We start from the raw sequence: 15,684 nt of genomic DNA, 5'->3' as shown, positions 1-15,684 counted from the left end.
TTCACACAACAGTAAAAGAAAACATCCCCCCCCACACCACCACCACCACCAAGCCCCTGTCCCTGTGGCCCCTTGTCCACTCTGTAGCTCACAGGTGGTTACTGTTGACTACACGTATCTGCCACAGATGTCTGGTTTTACGTTGAGCAGGCTTATTTAACGTGCTTCCTCCTGCCATACAGAAGGGGCTGTCGCTGCTGCGGTCCAACTCTGTACCCCTGTAAATGGAGCCTGAGCAAGGCAGAGGGCGTCAAGTATCAGGCCAGGACACCCTGCTAGAAAGAAAATTTTCTGTTGGGTTGGGCAGTGAGTTGACCTGCTTCATGGACAATCCAGTGAGCACCAGAACAGATGTGGGAAAAAAAAGAGAGGAGGAAAAAAGAAAGGGAGCAGGGGAAGAGAGTACACACACACAAAAAGGGAGGGATTACCCAAGAATGCACTTGGTGTTTGCAAAGGGTAGGTCAACCAGTTCTAACTAAAATTTGTGCTTCTTAGCTTTGCTCTTTTTAATGCCTAGAGGGAAAAAACGGGGCAGTGGGAGTAATAAAGCAGTATGACCACAAGCACCATATAAAGCTCTAGTGAGGAATCACGGCAAAAGACACAGCAAAGGTCAAACTCCACTGTGCTTTTTTAATCTAAAATGGGAATTTTTTGGGGCGTTTTGAAATGACCTAAGGTTTTGTAACGATCAAAAAAAAAAAAAAAAAAAAAAAAAGAGTGCGAAGGAGCAAGAGGGAGGGGAAGGGAGAGCGTGAGAAAGAGGAATAAAAAGCAAGAGATACTACACAACCTAGGGGATACGGCAGTGTTGGGCCCCCTTTTTTCCAATATCTGACAGCAGTAGCTGTTAGATGGCCACAGCCGTCAGCACGTGCTGCTCCAGCAAGGCCCCAGCTCCTGTGCACCCACGTGCGTCAGAAGCAAACAGCCGCCTTCACACAGCACAGGCGAACAGCAGCAGCGTAGCTGGCAAGACCGGGCTTTTAGACGTACAGAAACTACTTTGGACCAAAAAGGTGGGGAGGGGTTGGGAAGAGAACAAATCAGTCAACTTAACTAACACAGGAGTGTTAACTATAAATCTGAAGACTGTTATTTTTCTCCCCCTCTAGGGTTTTGTTCATTAACAGCAGGATTCCCCTCATCAAAGGCAATGGGTATGTGTTGCTTTCAGAAAATTTGTACTTTATATGTAGCAATTGGCTTTTTAATATCTGCACTTCAAGGGTTCACCTCTAGTGGGGAACTGATCAGTACTCTTATCTTACGGTTTGTATTGATGCTACCTTCATTGAGCAGAAAACAGACTCAAAGGGGTAGGTGATCTACCCAAACTTCTCTAGTTTAGAGAATTCAACCCCTGTCAGGTCTGATAACCTTATCACATCATCCCCTTCAGAAACAATTTGGGTTCTTTCCATGAGTCCCTTTGAGGATCACTTCCAAACCTCCCTCATGGTTCCCTGCTTCACTGATTTTAGTCCTGTACCATTGCTCAGGACTGCTTTTGATTAAGGGTAAGGATGCTTTTAGTCATCAGAACTCACATATTTGAGAAGTTAAGACACAGTCTCTCACCGTAAGTGGTAGAAAGAAAACAATCTAGCATTCAATGTGGCCAGTTTTGCAACAATTACAATGCTTTGCCCAGCGCGTTTACATGGGTTTAGTTTGTATTACTAACAGATAACTTTAACTTGTAGATTATAGAACATTACCTGTGAATAAATGGGATGAAAACCATGTCCAATGTTGGCTAGAATCTACTGGAATCAAGAAAGAATATGTAGAAAAACTGCATGCGGAAGAAGTGACAGGTCCAGTGCTAATGGAACTGGACGACGCTTTCCTCAAAGGCATAGGTATGAAGGCAGGCCAAATCCACATGTTAATCCGCAAGAGAAATGAACTTCTGCAGCTACAGGAAAATGCACAGCAAGCCAAGCATTCCAGCAGCAAAACGTCCGACAGAACTGATGCACAAACAGAGCCAGTAAGACCCAGAAACGCCCCTGCTCAAAAAACTTCAAGTGGAGACAGCTGTGCTCCAGTGGATAAAACTCGCAGAGGCAACACAGCTTCTACTTCTGGCAAGAGTCAAAAGAGAAGTAACAACTCCCAGCCTAAAAGTACTGATGAAGTTTTAGAGCTCAGCAACTGTCGACCATTTAGAAGTCAGAATACTGATTTCAAGTATGTGAAAGACAGAGTTCTTTCTCCAGAATCAGGAGTCAATGGCTTAATCACTCCTTGCCATGAATACAAATCTTTTGCCACTGCTGCAGGATTGAACAAAAATCAGTTGCAATCAAAATTTGCCTGCGAAGTGATACGATTTGCTTCAGCCTGCATGAACATTCGAACAAATGGCACCATACATTTTGGCGTCATGGACAGTGTTGAGGATAACTGTTGGAAACACGGCCAGATCATCGGCATAAAGGTCAAAGACCGAGAATACTATGTTGATGCATTAGATTATATAGACAAATGTTTTTGCGAAAACGTAAAAGAAATTGCAAGGAAATGTATTCACCCACCTGTTTTTGTTGAAGTGATTTCAAAAGACTCTCAGGAACAAAGATTTGTGGTGGAGGTTGACATTGAACCAGCATCCAATTTAGTAAAGAACAAATTTTTTGAAGTGTATTTGCCAAAATACAATGAAGACAGCCAGAAGGTGACCCTGACAAAAGATCGAGCTCTCTATCAAAGACTAGGAGCAAAGTCTGAACCTGTAAAGCACAATGATTTAGCTACTTTTATTCAGGGTTTACAAGACAGGGATGCTCAAAGAGAAAAAGCTGAGCTCTCCAGCACAGAAGTACATACAGAAGTATATCAAAATTTAGGAAGAAAGTTATCAATTCTGCTAAATGATGGCAAAAGCTATATGGATGATTCCCTATGGTACATCCTTGTCACAAACAGATGTGACAAGGATAATCTCAACTATATCAACTTTTTAATGCACTTGAACATTTTCTGCGTCTTTGACTTTGATGAAGATTCTAACGTGTCAGGGCTGTATAGCAAGTACAAAGAACACCATGCAACGAGGTCTTATTTTTTACAGGATTTTTCCCATGAAAGTAAGTCCGGCAACCCTCCCTGTCAGAAACATTTGTGCCTGTTTGATCAGACCAGCTGGATATTCTGCAATGGCCGCAGTGACTTCCTTGGGGATGAAAAACCTTGCGATGAAAATACATGGATTAGAACAAAAAAAAAATACCTTAAGAAAGCAATTACTCGTATCTGTGATGAAATCCTGCCGAAGCGGTCTTTCATTGTGCTTTTCCTCTTGCTATCACCAGTGCAGAAACCCCTTGTGGACACTTTTCAGGAATTCTATACAGAGATGAATGGCACAGAATACATCGTTTGCATTGCAGAGTCCAGAGAGTATTACAGGAAGTGGGCTAATCTAGCTCAGGCATCCTGCAGCATTGAGACACTAGAACAATGCAGTATTGTGGGGATGAAACTAAGTCACATAGATGCCACCATTCAAACAATGCTGCCTTCTACAGCACAACCCAGGCATCTGCCAGTTTCCACTAGAGGGTTATGTACACTTCCCTCGCTGGAAGAAGAGAAACTGTTTTCCCTAGAAATCCTTTGTGTTGACCAATGTGATGATACCAAATTAGATCTTTTGACTGAGAAAGAAATACAAGAAATAGAACAAAATTTTTACCGAGGGAGAAAAATCATCTGGGAAAACTTCTGGCTTGCTGATAAAAGATGCTGCGGGGAAATCATTGAACGCGAAGCATGTAAGGATGCTAGCAAACTCCTAGATGACATTTTACGAGGAATTGGACTCAACTGTTCTGTGGCTAAACTAAAGATATTTCACCATCCTGGAAGTGGTGGAAGCACAATAGCACGGCAAGTTCTATGGAAAAGAAGGAAGGACTTAAGGTGTGCTGTTATCAAAACCTCATATTCACCTGCAACTGTTTGTGAGCATGCACTTGCATTTAGAGATTATGAAGAAAAAGAAATCAGTCATTGTCTTCCTGTGCTCCTCCTGATTGAGGATTACGATGAAGACTATTTAGAAGAACTAAGGAATGAGTTAATGGATGCTGTAGCAACTAGGAAAATTAATTCCCCCAGACCTTACTTCATCCTCATGTGCTGTAGACGATCCAATGACCCTGAACGGCTTTGCAAGGCTTCTCCGCTGGACACAGTTGCTGTCACTCACAAGCTGACAGACTCAGAGAAAAGTCTGTTCAGAACTAAACTTGAAAAACTGAAGCAGAAGGATGTCAAGCCAGAATTCATACTTACGTTTGTCCTGATGTGTGAGGAGTTCAATGAAACATATGTGAGAGACTTTGTAGGGCACATACTGCAAGACATAGACCGTTCTTCTCGTGATACATGCTTAATGCGTTATGTGGCTTTGCTTAATTTTTATGTACCCAATTCGTATGTTTCATTGTCACACTGTGAGGCTTTTCTGGGACTGGGGGTATATACAGAAAGGAAATCAAGAGCATATGATTTCAAAAGTCACTTGAGTGAGCAAGCAAGAATGATTTTTATTGAGCTAAGGGAGAGTACCACCTATATTTCATCTGTTCAGATAATACACTGTCTGGTTGCAAAAGAAATTCTGCATCAGCTTTCAGCAAATGAACCTCAAAGTCAACTTGCAATGACTCTTCTTCAGGAAAAGACGCTCTTTGAAAACAGATTTGGACGAGAAGAATTCATGAAGTTCATCAGAGATCTCTTTATTCGACGTGATAAAAGAAGCAGGGGTGACAATACTGACACTCTTTTCTCCCCATTCATTGAACACGTCTGTAAAGCTGAAGACTGTGAAAAAGCTATAGCTGTTTTAAAAGCTGCATATGAACTCCTTGGAAAAGATCCTTTTTTTGCCCAGCAGCTTGCCAGACTGCATTACAACAATGAAAAATTTAAAGAGGCAGAATATTGGGCAGGGGTTGCAAAATTTCATTTGCCGAGTGATTCTTTTATTTTAGATACAGAAGGTCAAGTCTACAGGAAATGGTTTAGCTTCACTGTGGATAAAATGACACAGGAGGACACTCCTGAAGACATCATTCAAAAGATAGAGATTGCTCTTAAAGCTATGAAGTGCTTCAGGGCTGCACAACAGGCTGCAAAAGAGGAACGCGACAATATGAACAATGCTGGCTATTTTGGAGAAGTAGAAGTAGGATGTCGTCTCCTTAAATTTTTGTCCACAGTCCACATATTTCGCAGAAGTCCAGAGGGGGAACATTCTGAGCTTGTGAAATACCTGACCACAGATTACATTCCTAAAGACATTGAAAAAACATGGGGAAGGCTTCACTCCCGTCTAAAAGGCTTGCACCAGAACCTGTACAATGCTCTGGAATGGATTTCAGAAGACCTAAGTTATTTCCAAACAGATAAAAACCAGGAGAAGGAAGAGGAAGATGAAAAAGATCAGAAGGAAGAACGAATTTATAAACCCAGAAAATGGCTAAAAAGACAGTCTGAGGTATATGCTAAGTTCTTCATGTTAGCATCACTTAGTGCCAACAGCAACAGTGGCCCCGAGAGTCAACTGAACAGACGCATGAATATTTATAGGAGTGGTGGAGGTAGCGTCACTAATATCCTGTCATTCTTAACAGATAAGAAAGAGAGTAGGTCTGCTGAAAAGCTAGAAGAGATCCTTAGTTTCTATACAGAAAACCCACTAAGGGACAGACTGGAGGACAACGATCTGATCAACTATATTTTGAGCCACATCACATTAGCATGCTTAGCACCAGGATCGGCCAAACTTCTTCCAGTGCAAACTCTTCGTGAGCTCAGTGTAAGATTCTGTAGAGGAAAAAGACCATTTCCAGCAAGCGCCCATTTTTTGCTCACCTTGCTGTTCTGGCCAGATGAGGCATTAGACAAAGAGCCTAATCCAGATAAAGATGAAATTCTAAACACAGCCCTTCAAACCCTGAAACGTTTGTATGACATCAAAATGAAAGATGTTCCTACCAGAAAGAAAAGAATCTACACCCACTTTTTTCTGGGAAAGGGTTATGGCTTATGTAAGATTGTGCACAAAACTAAAATTGATAAATTAATTAGTGGGTCCTTAGATGAGAGGAGAATGAAGTGGCTACATGGAACTGTATGGAATATTGCCAAGATTCGGGACAGTCTTAAAAGAGTTTCTGGTTGGACCAAGGACAGGAATTTATTCATACGTGGCCATGCAAAGGAGCTTCCTATCTTGCCACTCCACCGTGATTCAGTGCCTCCTGGAAATGAAAATGTGACCTTTTATTTAGGGTTTTCATTTAATGGTCTTGTTGCTTTCAATATCGAGGTTGAAACTAATCCATCTGTCAGCAGAACACAAGGTATTTAGTATGTTAACAGTACCTACTGTGCTATCAGAAGATACAGCACTGAGAGTCCATTGTCACATTTAAAACAAAAAGTGGGCTGCACTGGCTGAAGACCAGGTAGCAAAATAACCACACTTTACTACAATAATGACCTATAGTGACAAATATCTAGAAAAAAATGAAACTTCCTAGTAAAATATACCTTGAAACAGAAGCCTTTGATAGTTTTGGAGTAACCAAAAGCAAGATTTCAAACATAAAGACAGCAATAATTGCAGTATTTGCCTGGGGACTGGGAGGGAGACAAAAGACCACCGTTTCTCCTCCCCCCCAGTATTTGGAGAACTGAGTTCTGGAATAAACAGGTATAGCAGGGATCCCTTTCTTTTCAGCTCACAGATTAGGATTTTAAATTAATTTCTACGTGGTTCTGATCAATAACAGAATTTTTCCACTGTAATTGTATGGGGTTTTTTCTTCCTGAATCAGCAACAAAAAGTTTACATGAACTGACAACATGTATACGACATTGGCTGTAACATACTTTGCTTACAAGTATGCACCATGTATGAAAGACATCTACCCATCAACTGCAAGCCAATATCCAGTCTAGAAGCACAGAAGGAAAGTAAGCAATTTTTAAGCTGACTCTGCAAACATCAGCATTGGTAAAAAACAGGTCTCAAATTTTACATCACTCTTGCATTGCTTCTCCATATAAATATTACAAACCATACTAGATGTATCTATATCTGGGGAGGGGTGCAGAGACATAAAAGCACTGATGATATAAAAGATTATTTCTAATCGCTGTTATGATTTCACAGGCTAAATCATTTTGCCAAGTGCAGGAATTTTTTTGCAGCATTATCCAAGAAATACCCACACAGTACAACTCAGGTTTGTCTATTGTATATACCCACACTTGAAAATATTCTTTGTCTAGCCTGATTTACTAATTTGAAAAATGCAAAGGAGTTTGTTGTCTCTGTGTCTGCAAGCATTGTGTCACATTAAACTTCTAATAATAAAGCTGCCTATTATTTTTGGAGTTTCACATGGTTTGATACATATATTGTCACTAAAATCTCCAGAAACCCTGTTAACTTTTAATCTAATAAGCAACCTTTAGGAAGAATTACCATTTCTACCCAAGCATAATTACTCTACCTGAAGATGTAGTTCTAACAGTAGTGAGGTATGATTTGCTTTTCCAACTTCGGCCAATATCTGGGCACACCAAGAACTGTAAAAGGAATTGCAAACCACTATGAATTCAGAACGAAGTCTCAAACAGGATGAAACCAAAGATTATTCTACCTAGTTGAAGCCTTCACCTTCTGCCCTTGGGAAGCAGAAACAAAGCTTGTGACTACTGGCCTGGCAATACTTGTCTCCTTCCCTTGCCTTCAACCTGGGAGACACAACAGCAAAGTAGACTCTTGGAGGGCTGCACTTTTTACTTGGGAAGTCCAGGCTGACAGATGTCACCAGGGTTCAGTGAACACTTCAGAGTTAAGCTTAACCTTAAGAGGTTAAGCACATCAAAGCCAGCTTTCCCCATGATAGGCTAGGAACGTGCACCAGAGGAACAAACCAGGACAGCACCCAAACTTCTAGGAACAAGAGAGGTGGGATGCTAGAGAAAGTCCCCTCTCCCCCACCCCTGATGCAGGGCTGTGTATGTTTGACAAGTTAATTGGGCAAAAGCAGCCTTCTTAAGTCTAGCATGGGGGCATATGGATGGCTTCAACCCGGAGCAGAAACAGGATGTGCAGACTTACTGAAAAGCATGGGAGCTAAAAGCAAGCAGTAACTACTTAAGAGTTTGTACAACCTGCTCAAATGCTGCAGCAAAAGCATAGCTTTTGTTTTCAAAAAGGAACTGTTACCATGATGAAAAATTAAAGCCAGAAGACTTGGCCAGGAGGGTCTCACCTTGCAATTTGTTTCCTTCCTGCCTGCATCCCTTGCCCCATAGCCTGCACCACTGTAGACTCTTCCAGTCTTTCCTCTGAGGCCCAAGTAGAGGTCTTTTCAAAGATACCCATTTCTACCTTTTAAAAACTGAAGGCTTAGATCCAAACTCTCTATCTCATCAGGATATTATAAACACAATCCTCCCCCCGCACCCCACAGAAAAAAAACCCCAAGATTTAGAGAAAAAGCACAAACCTACAGACAAGCACTTGGGAGTCCTGCATTGCAAAACAAGATGCTGAGGCTCACAGAGCAGAAATCACAGACCCATCCTTCTTACTCTTTACCCAGTCACATTCAAATTCCCCAAGCATCTGATAAATCAAACTTGGGAGTGTCATAACTGGCCAGGCAACACACAAACACCCTTGTTCTAGCCAGCTTTTAGGACAAAGTAGTTCCCCTGTTTTTCAAATGCCCCCTCAGATTTCCCTGGAACCAAAAGGGCCAGAGGACAAACTCCAGTAAAATGCTCATGCAAAGTAGCAGTCTTCCCTAAAGGGTCCTCTACTTAAGTGTTAAGCTCCTCCTCATGACACATATCCAACTCAAAATGCCATGAATTGTTTCAGGTAGCGTAGTATTAAAATCATGGATTTATATTCCTTTTACCACCTCTTAACCTATGAGTAAACAGTGGTAGCTAAATGAGACCAACCAGCCTAGCGAGTAATCCATTCTCATCCTGTAGACTGGAGTTGCAAGGACACACATCTTCAAAGCCACCTCACCTCTCCAGCATTCTTCTCTAAAAGGGTTCAAAACAGACCACTTAACAGCATGCCCTCTGTACCAGGTTTTACGAAAATGCTATTAAGATACTTTCTTCCATATTCCTCCTGACTCTTCCAACTTAAATAGTCCATTTTTTGTACAGTCAATTCAGCAGAAAGACAGCAGATCAGCAGCAAAAGGAAGTTACAGGTTAAGAAGTCAGGATTCATTTGCTTGTCTTCATGTATAAAACTCTTTACGATAAAGCTCACATGAATGAGTTTTTGCAGCTTACAGACAATCAGAGAGGTAGTATAAAGTTATTCAAACCGTAACATGAGTGAAGGTGTTTCATACTTACACACACTTTGGACCAGCTAACATTTGTTGCAATAATAATTTAAATAGGTCCTCAAGAGGAGAAAAAAAATTACACAGAAACAGTGGTTCACTTCTGTTTAATCAGAGACTGTTACAAAGCAGTAGACACACATTACAGACTTGTATATGTGCAATGATCCATTCCTGAAGCATACAGTTCATAGAAGGTTCCCAGTGGATGCAAATGATGTTAGCTCTGTATTTTCTTTGAATCTTCTTTGTAAACTGGATGCTATAAAATTAAGCTAGTTACTATTACTATTATTTGCATGCATTAAAGTGATGCACATACTTACCAGTCTCTCACTTTCTCGAATTAAATTCAACATCAGTATTTTGCCACCTGTCTTTTGAAAAAGATCACAATGATCTCATCCCTTTCATAATACTTACACAAAAGCAGTATCAAGTTACAGAAAAAACCTTCATGGCACACTAACTTCTGTGGCTGTACTGCTACAGAGGGGACATAATTCAATCATGTGCTTTAAGGTACTTTAAGAAGGTACTAAAACCAGTTTTGCTGCACAGTGACCAGAATCTCTGAAGGGGTGATTAGGAGTCATAAAGCAGAAGTCTAAAAGGAATTAGTGTGAACTCACTGTTCCATATATATTGTATCAGAACTGGGAAGGAAGACATCAGACTGGATGGCTGCTGCAACAGTGTATCAAAATTTGAGCTACAACTTAAGACTGCTCACCTGGTTATTAAAGCTCAGATTCCTAGTATTGTTTTGGTCCAGTCTCAAAAGAAAATAAAAATTCTACCAGAAAGCACTGTAATTAATTGCCATAAAAAGTTTCACAAAGCAGTAACATTCTACTAGATTTCGTATTAGGTTCTACCCTGGACAAATACACTTTTTGTTGATAAGACACTAGAGAACACCACTACCTGTTAGTTATCCCCACTGATTGCCGAGCTGGTGTACAAGTAGTGCAGGTCAGCATCCAACCATTGTCAAAACTGAGACTGCACAAAGTAATTCAGCAGCCAGAAGCAATCAGTTACTCATTCCAACTTATTACTGAGCATTGCATTAAGTATCAACTAGGGTCAACCACAGCAGTTAAAGATGCATTCTGTTAATAGGGTAACAGCCTCACAGCAAGGTACCCCTATTATTCATGCACATCTGCCATTAAGGTTTAGGAAATATAGGCAAAGACAAGTTATAAATTTTATTATACAATTTCCCTTTTTTCTTCTTCCAGGGAGAAACACCTACACAACATTATTCAAAAGTTTGTATGTATGTAGTTCTACAGACAAAGCAATTTAGTGTGCATGACTGAACACTGACGTAGAGAAGATGCCAGGAGATGGACTTCAAGTGTAACTACTCTAAAACCTGGGAAGATACAATCCCCTCGAAACTTTTTCTTAATATGATGAATTCTGCAGTGTCGCGCAAGGTTTCAAAATTCTAAAATAAGCAATACTGCTGGAAGCATCAAGTCACTCATGAAACTACTCTAGACCATACAGATGAGCTGGCAAAACTGAAGTGTCTGTTCAGCTACCACACACTAATATGATCTTTCCAATATTTAGTTTCTATATAATTATTCACCAATGATGTCAAAAGCCCTCGAATTGACCATGTGATAACATGCCCTTGAGAAGTGAATTAAAGCACAGAGTTTTACAGCTCATCCAGCTGTAAAACTATGCTATGTGCTACAGTACAGAGAAGTTTTCACCTCCCATGCTGGTATGTAGAGATGAGGTACACAAAGCTTGAATAAAAATAAATGTATGCAAAATGTATGCAGCTATTCTGGAGAAGGTTGCATCTTTCACCCAATCATAAAGAATCTCTCCTATTTTCTTTGAAGGTGTAAAATATTCTATAAAATAAAAATAAAATGCCAGAATTTCCAGGAATATGGAATAGGGCAGGAGGAAAAAAGAATAGAGGCAGAGCAGTAACTCTGGAGTAAGATAAAACAGCTGGGCAAAACCACATTTGTAGGTGGCCTCTGAAGTGCTGAAATGGACTAACAAGAAAAAAAAAACCCAGAGAAGAACAAGCTCTTGGCTTACAGGCCTAACAAAGTAAAAATCTGTTGGTAGGAGACAGTAATTAGCAACAGCTAAAGAAAATTGAAAGAAAGATTACATTACTGCTATGGATTCTTACAAACAGAAATGCTTATTCCCCAACATAACAAATACAGTATCCTATAATTGGTTCACTGGTAAAACAGCCTCTTATTAAATAGGCATGTTACTGAAGAATTGACTTCAACTTTAGATCTTCACGCTTTTCAGTAACACCAATGGCTGTTTGTTAAGGTTCTGTATGAAATTTTCCTTAAAAGCGCTTGTAGATATTACCTACCCGCAAGTGCGGTTAAAACCATTACAGCTCTTAAAAAAAATAATCTAGATGTTCACTCACTACTGAAAACAGTAGTAGATAACAAATACATTCACATTTCAGAGACCAAAATTCCCCTCATGTATTTAAGTGGTATCATTTGAACAAATTATTTCAAATAGGAACATCAGGTACTTACAGATTAAACTAACCTGTACTGGCAGTGCTGTGGAATTTTTCTTCTCTACCAGTAAGTAGCAAATGCTGAAATTCTGCTGCTAGTTAACAGAAACACAAATTATATTAAACCAAGGAGTTTAACCCATAATTTAGTTTTTCATTAAAAAAGCTGCCAAACTTCAATTACTACAACGTGTTGCTTAAGAAAAGCATATGAAGTAAAGGCAACTATAAAACTACTTTCAATCTGCCCTTACTTTTCTGGTATTTTTCATACATAAGCCAGAAGATTAACAAGGTAACCCTGCTGCCTGCCACAAACATAAAGGAAATTATAATACTTACATTGCCAGGTTCCTTCATTAAACAGTCTCATAAAGTGTGTTTTCTTATTCTAGACTTTACAAATGAAAGAGCAAAATGTATTTTCTTCCACTACAAGGAATGGGAAAGAAGCTAAAGAATTCAGTGCAAGTAACATATATGCAAGTAACTCAATGAAAAAAAGAGAAAGAAAAAAGCTCTGCATGACATCTTTATCTCAAAGCATCACGTAATTTCTGAAGTTGGGAGACAGTGAATAGCTTCCTTTGGTTGAATGGTGGTAATTTCTGGTAATTCAGAATTGCTGTTAGCAAAAATAATTTATACATATTGGCTACTAAGGGCAGCAGAAATTGAAATTCTACACACACCCCCTTTTTGAATAGCACCTGGGAACATGATTAAGATTTAGACAAAATTCAAGAAATAAAATTTTGTATGTCAGAAGCTTGAATCTGGTATAAGGCAGTCAGCTAGCAGGTACACTTTAACTGCTAATAAGAGAAGCTTTTAAGGAAGCTGCAAGCTCTCAAAGGGGTGTGTTCATTTGTTTTCAGTTGATACTGGCATTAAAATTCTATTATTCTCTGAAAACTTTTTAACTTCTTTAAATCCCAGAGAGAGAAAAAACTTAAGAGAAGTTCAAAACAATATTTGAGAAGTTAAATTCATCATCGTTAAAACAGCAGTGCTGCTGATTGTTCCTACTGCAAGAAAACCCGTAAGAATAAAACAAATTATTATAAGCTTCCTTAGAATGTGCAAGTGCCTCACTGTTCACAATCATGATCAGGTATATAAATACCAACCCTCACAGACAGTTCATACCACGGACAGTCAATACTGACTCATCAGGATGCTAAGAACAAATGACTGAGGGTAAGATCCTGGATCCTGTGGTTCAAGACAGGATATGGCTGTCTGCAAAAGCAGCAAGCTGAAATGCCTGGCTCCCTCAAACAGATCTTCACAAGACAAAAGTAAAAATGCATTTGTTATACAACAGAATCTACAAATACTATACTCGAACTGCATTTTCTTCTAGTAGAGCCTTAATGAGAATCTGTGCTCCGACAATCAAAAGACTGCATAAAACTACTGTTTACAAGTGTGCAAGAAAGCGCTCTCTTTTTTCAGAACTTCAGAAAGAGCGTTATATACACTTCAGAATCACTCCAGTTCTGTCTTGAGCCCTTCAAAGGCTGCATCAAAACTTTTCTTACTCTGAACTAGTATCTACCGTATTTTCCTGTAATAGTTGGGATAGGTAGTCACCAATATCTGCATTTTTATAGAACGCAGTCATTACCATTATTTCACTGGTCTGATTATTTTGATTGCAAGTATACACGCTTTTTAAAAAAATTCTTCTGAAGGAAGCCTATTCCTCAGAGTATTTAAGGGCTACAATCTTTATTAGGCAAGGCACAGAACACTATTAACTCATTACACAATTCTAAAGCAAGCCAAAACTTCATGTGTGGTACATATATGATTTGCCACATCTCCCATTCACTTCTCTTATTAAAAACAGTGGGTGCAAATCCACCCAATTTAGAGTATCAGTAATTCTTGCCCTTAAAAAAAAGGAGTCATGCACCTCTACTTAAGTTTAAAAAAAGCCCAAACTCCCCGAGACCTACTTCCATTAATTTAAGAGTCAAGTCAATAAAACACTATCATTAGAAAAGAAATTCCACAGGGAGATGTACAACTTTGTGATACACAGACTGCTGCAATACTGAGAGCTGCAATACTGGAGTGTCAGTAAAAACACACCACCATCCCTCAAAATAAAAGAGGTCTTGTTTGCAGTATTTTTTTTTCCCCGCAACTATCCCCCTTAGATCCACACAAGGAGGCAGGGAGGAAAATGTCACTAACCAAACTTCATAAAAATAGCTAAATATGAACCATTTGTACTAGATGAGAATTTTACAGGCCAGCTGGTCTCATAGCTGAGATACTCCCAGCAAAAAGCACAGAGCCATTATGCCATCCATGCTTGTGACTAGAAAGACAGCAATGCTTGCACATGTATCTTTTAGGACAAACCACAAAGCACATGGAAAATGCACATCGTTACTTGCTGCAAATTCAAGGACAAACATTAGTCTGTGGTAACAGATCATAGTAACATGAATGTAATCCAATAAAGGTACCAAATCCCCAAGAGGGAACAAAAAAGACCAGTCCTTTAGAGAGTTATAAAAAGGACAGGAACATAAAGGATGGAAGTGAAGTATGTGTGAACTATACACCAGAAATTACAAGCAGTACTTGCAGTGTAGCAGGAAAGCCCAGAGTCAAAACCCACTTTAAATTCATACAGTAACACCCTGCAGAATTGTTTTAATGTCAAACGCAACTTTCAGAAGTAGATAGTGTGAAATTAATCTTCTTGGTAATGTCTAAAAGCAGCTTCAAGAAAAAAAAATCCATAGCAATGTGGTGCTGAGAAATGCTAGGTTTTGCTCAGGAAACATGCCAAAACACAAAGAAATGGTTCATTTGCTCCAAAGTATTAGTATACAGAGCTTAAACAATCACCCAGTGAAAAGAAACTGCATTTTAGAAACATTTTTTCCATGAATGTGTCAAAGCTAGTTATCTTCAACAAAACCAGAACAAAGCAGTTTCTCCAAATTTGAAAACTTTTACCTCTTGCCAGGATATCAATTTATAAGATATAACCCAAGTGTGGATCTAAGCAGGGTACTCCATTGAACAGAAGACAGCATACATATCTGAATTTTACCTTTGTGTGCTTGATGACAAGCTGAGTATGAGTAGCTAGGTAGAAACTACTTAGTGCTGCATCGGTCTTAAATGGAAACTGGTAATAAAGTTCAGCATCAGGCATTTGAAAATTTGCCTATTTTTCATTTTGAGTCTCAAAGAGATTCAGATACTTAAAGAAGTACAAGCCATACTGCATATTATTTTTGGTTAAACTGTTTCCGTGGATAGTCTAAGGAAGTAAGAACTAAGCCAAATGCTCCTATAGACTGAGTATGTGAAAGAAATACTAGTTGCAGTAGTATTCTTGAAGCGTTGTTCTCATCTTCACTGTTATCAAGGGTAGCACCACAATGGGAATTAGAAAAGCAAATTCAGTAATTATTTTGAAACAGTTAACAGAGGACATGTCAATTTTCCAGTCAGACTAGACGATTTGGGGGGGGCCTCTTACAGAAAAAAATGCAAAGGGCAGAGTACAAACAACAGAGAGTACAATAGGAATGTGAAATCCACTCATGTAACTAAGTTAAGAATTAAAACTCTATCCTTTAACTAGAAGTACTGTAAATCACATCGGGGGTCATGAACTAGGAAAATCTTGAGAAACAAAATAGTCTACGCTCATCAAAAAACGCCACAAATTTTAAAAAGATCTCAAAAATC

General features: G+C 39.3%; 1 protein-coding gene across 2 annotated transcripts; it reads left to right on the top strand.

Moving 5' to 3' along the window:
* The first annotated feature begins 6 nt into the window (after positions 1–6).
* On the top strand, positions 7–7,447 carry LOC104123759 (sterile alpha motif domain-containing protein 9-like). 2 transcript variants are annotated; one of them, XM_035891610.1, is made up of 3 exons: positions 7–11; positions 1,119–1,163; positions 1,710–7,446. In XM_035891610.1, the coding sequence occupies exons 2-3, from the start codon at positions 1,160–1,162 to the stop codon at positions 6,392–6,394; spliced, it is 4,689 nt and encodes a 1,562-aa protein (XP_035747503.1). In that variant the 5' UTR covers positions 7–11; positions 1,119–1,159; the 3' UTR covers positions 6,395–7,446. The 2 variants fall into 2 exon arrangements, with proteins under 2 accessions (XP_035747503.1, XP_035747504.1); XM_035891611.1 differs by lacking the exon at positions 7–11 and adding an exon at positions 852–1,022 and having other exon boundaries at positions 1,710–7,447.
* The last annotated feature ends 8,237 nt before the right edge of the window (positions 7,448–15,684 follow it).

The sequence above is a fragment of the Egretta garzetta genome, unplaced genomic scaffold (assembly GCF_000687185.1).
Source record: "Egretta garzetta isolate BGI_Z169 unplaced genomic scaffold, ASM68718v1 scaffold213, whole genome shotgun sequence".
Classification (NCBI taxonomy): domain Eukaryota; kingdom Metazoa; phylum Chordata; class Aves; order Pelecaniformes; family Ardeidae; genus Egretta; species Egretta garzetta.
This window is presented reverse-complemented; position numbering and strand designations above follow the sequence as displayed.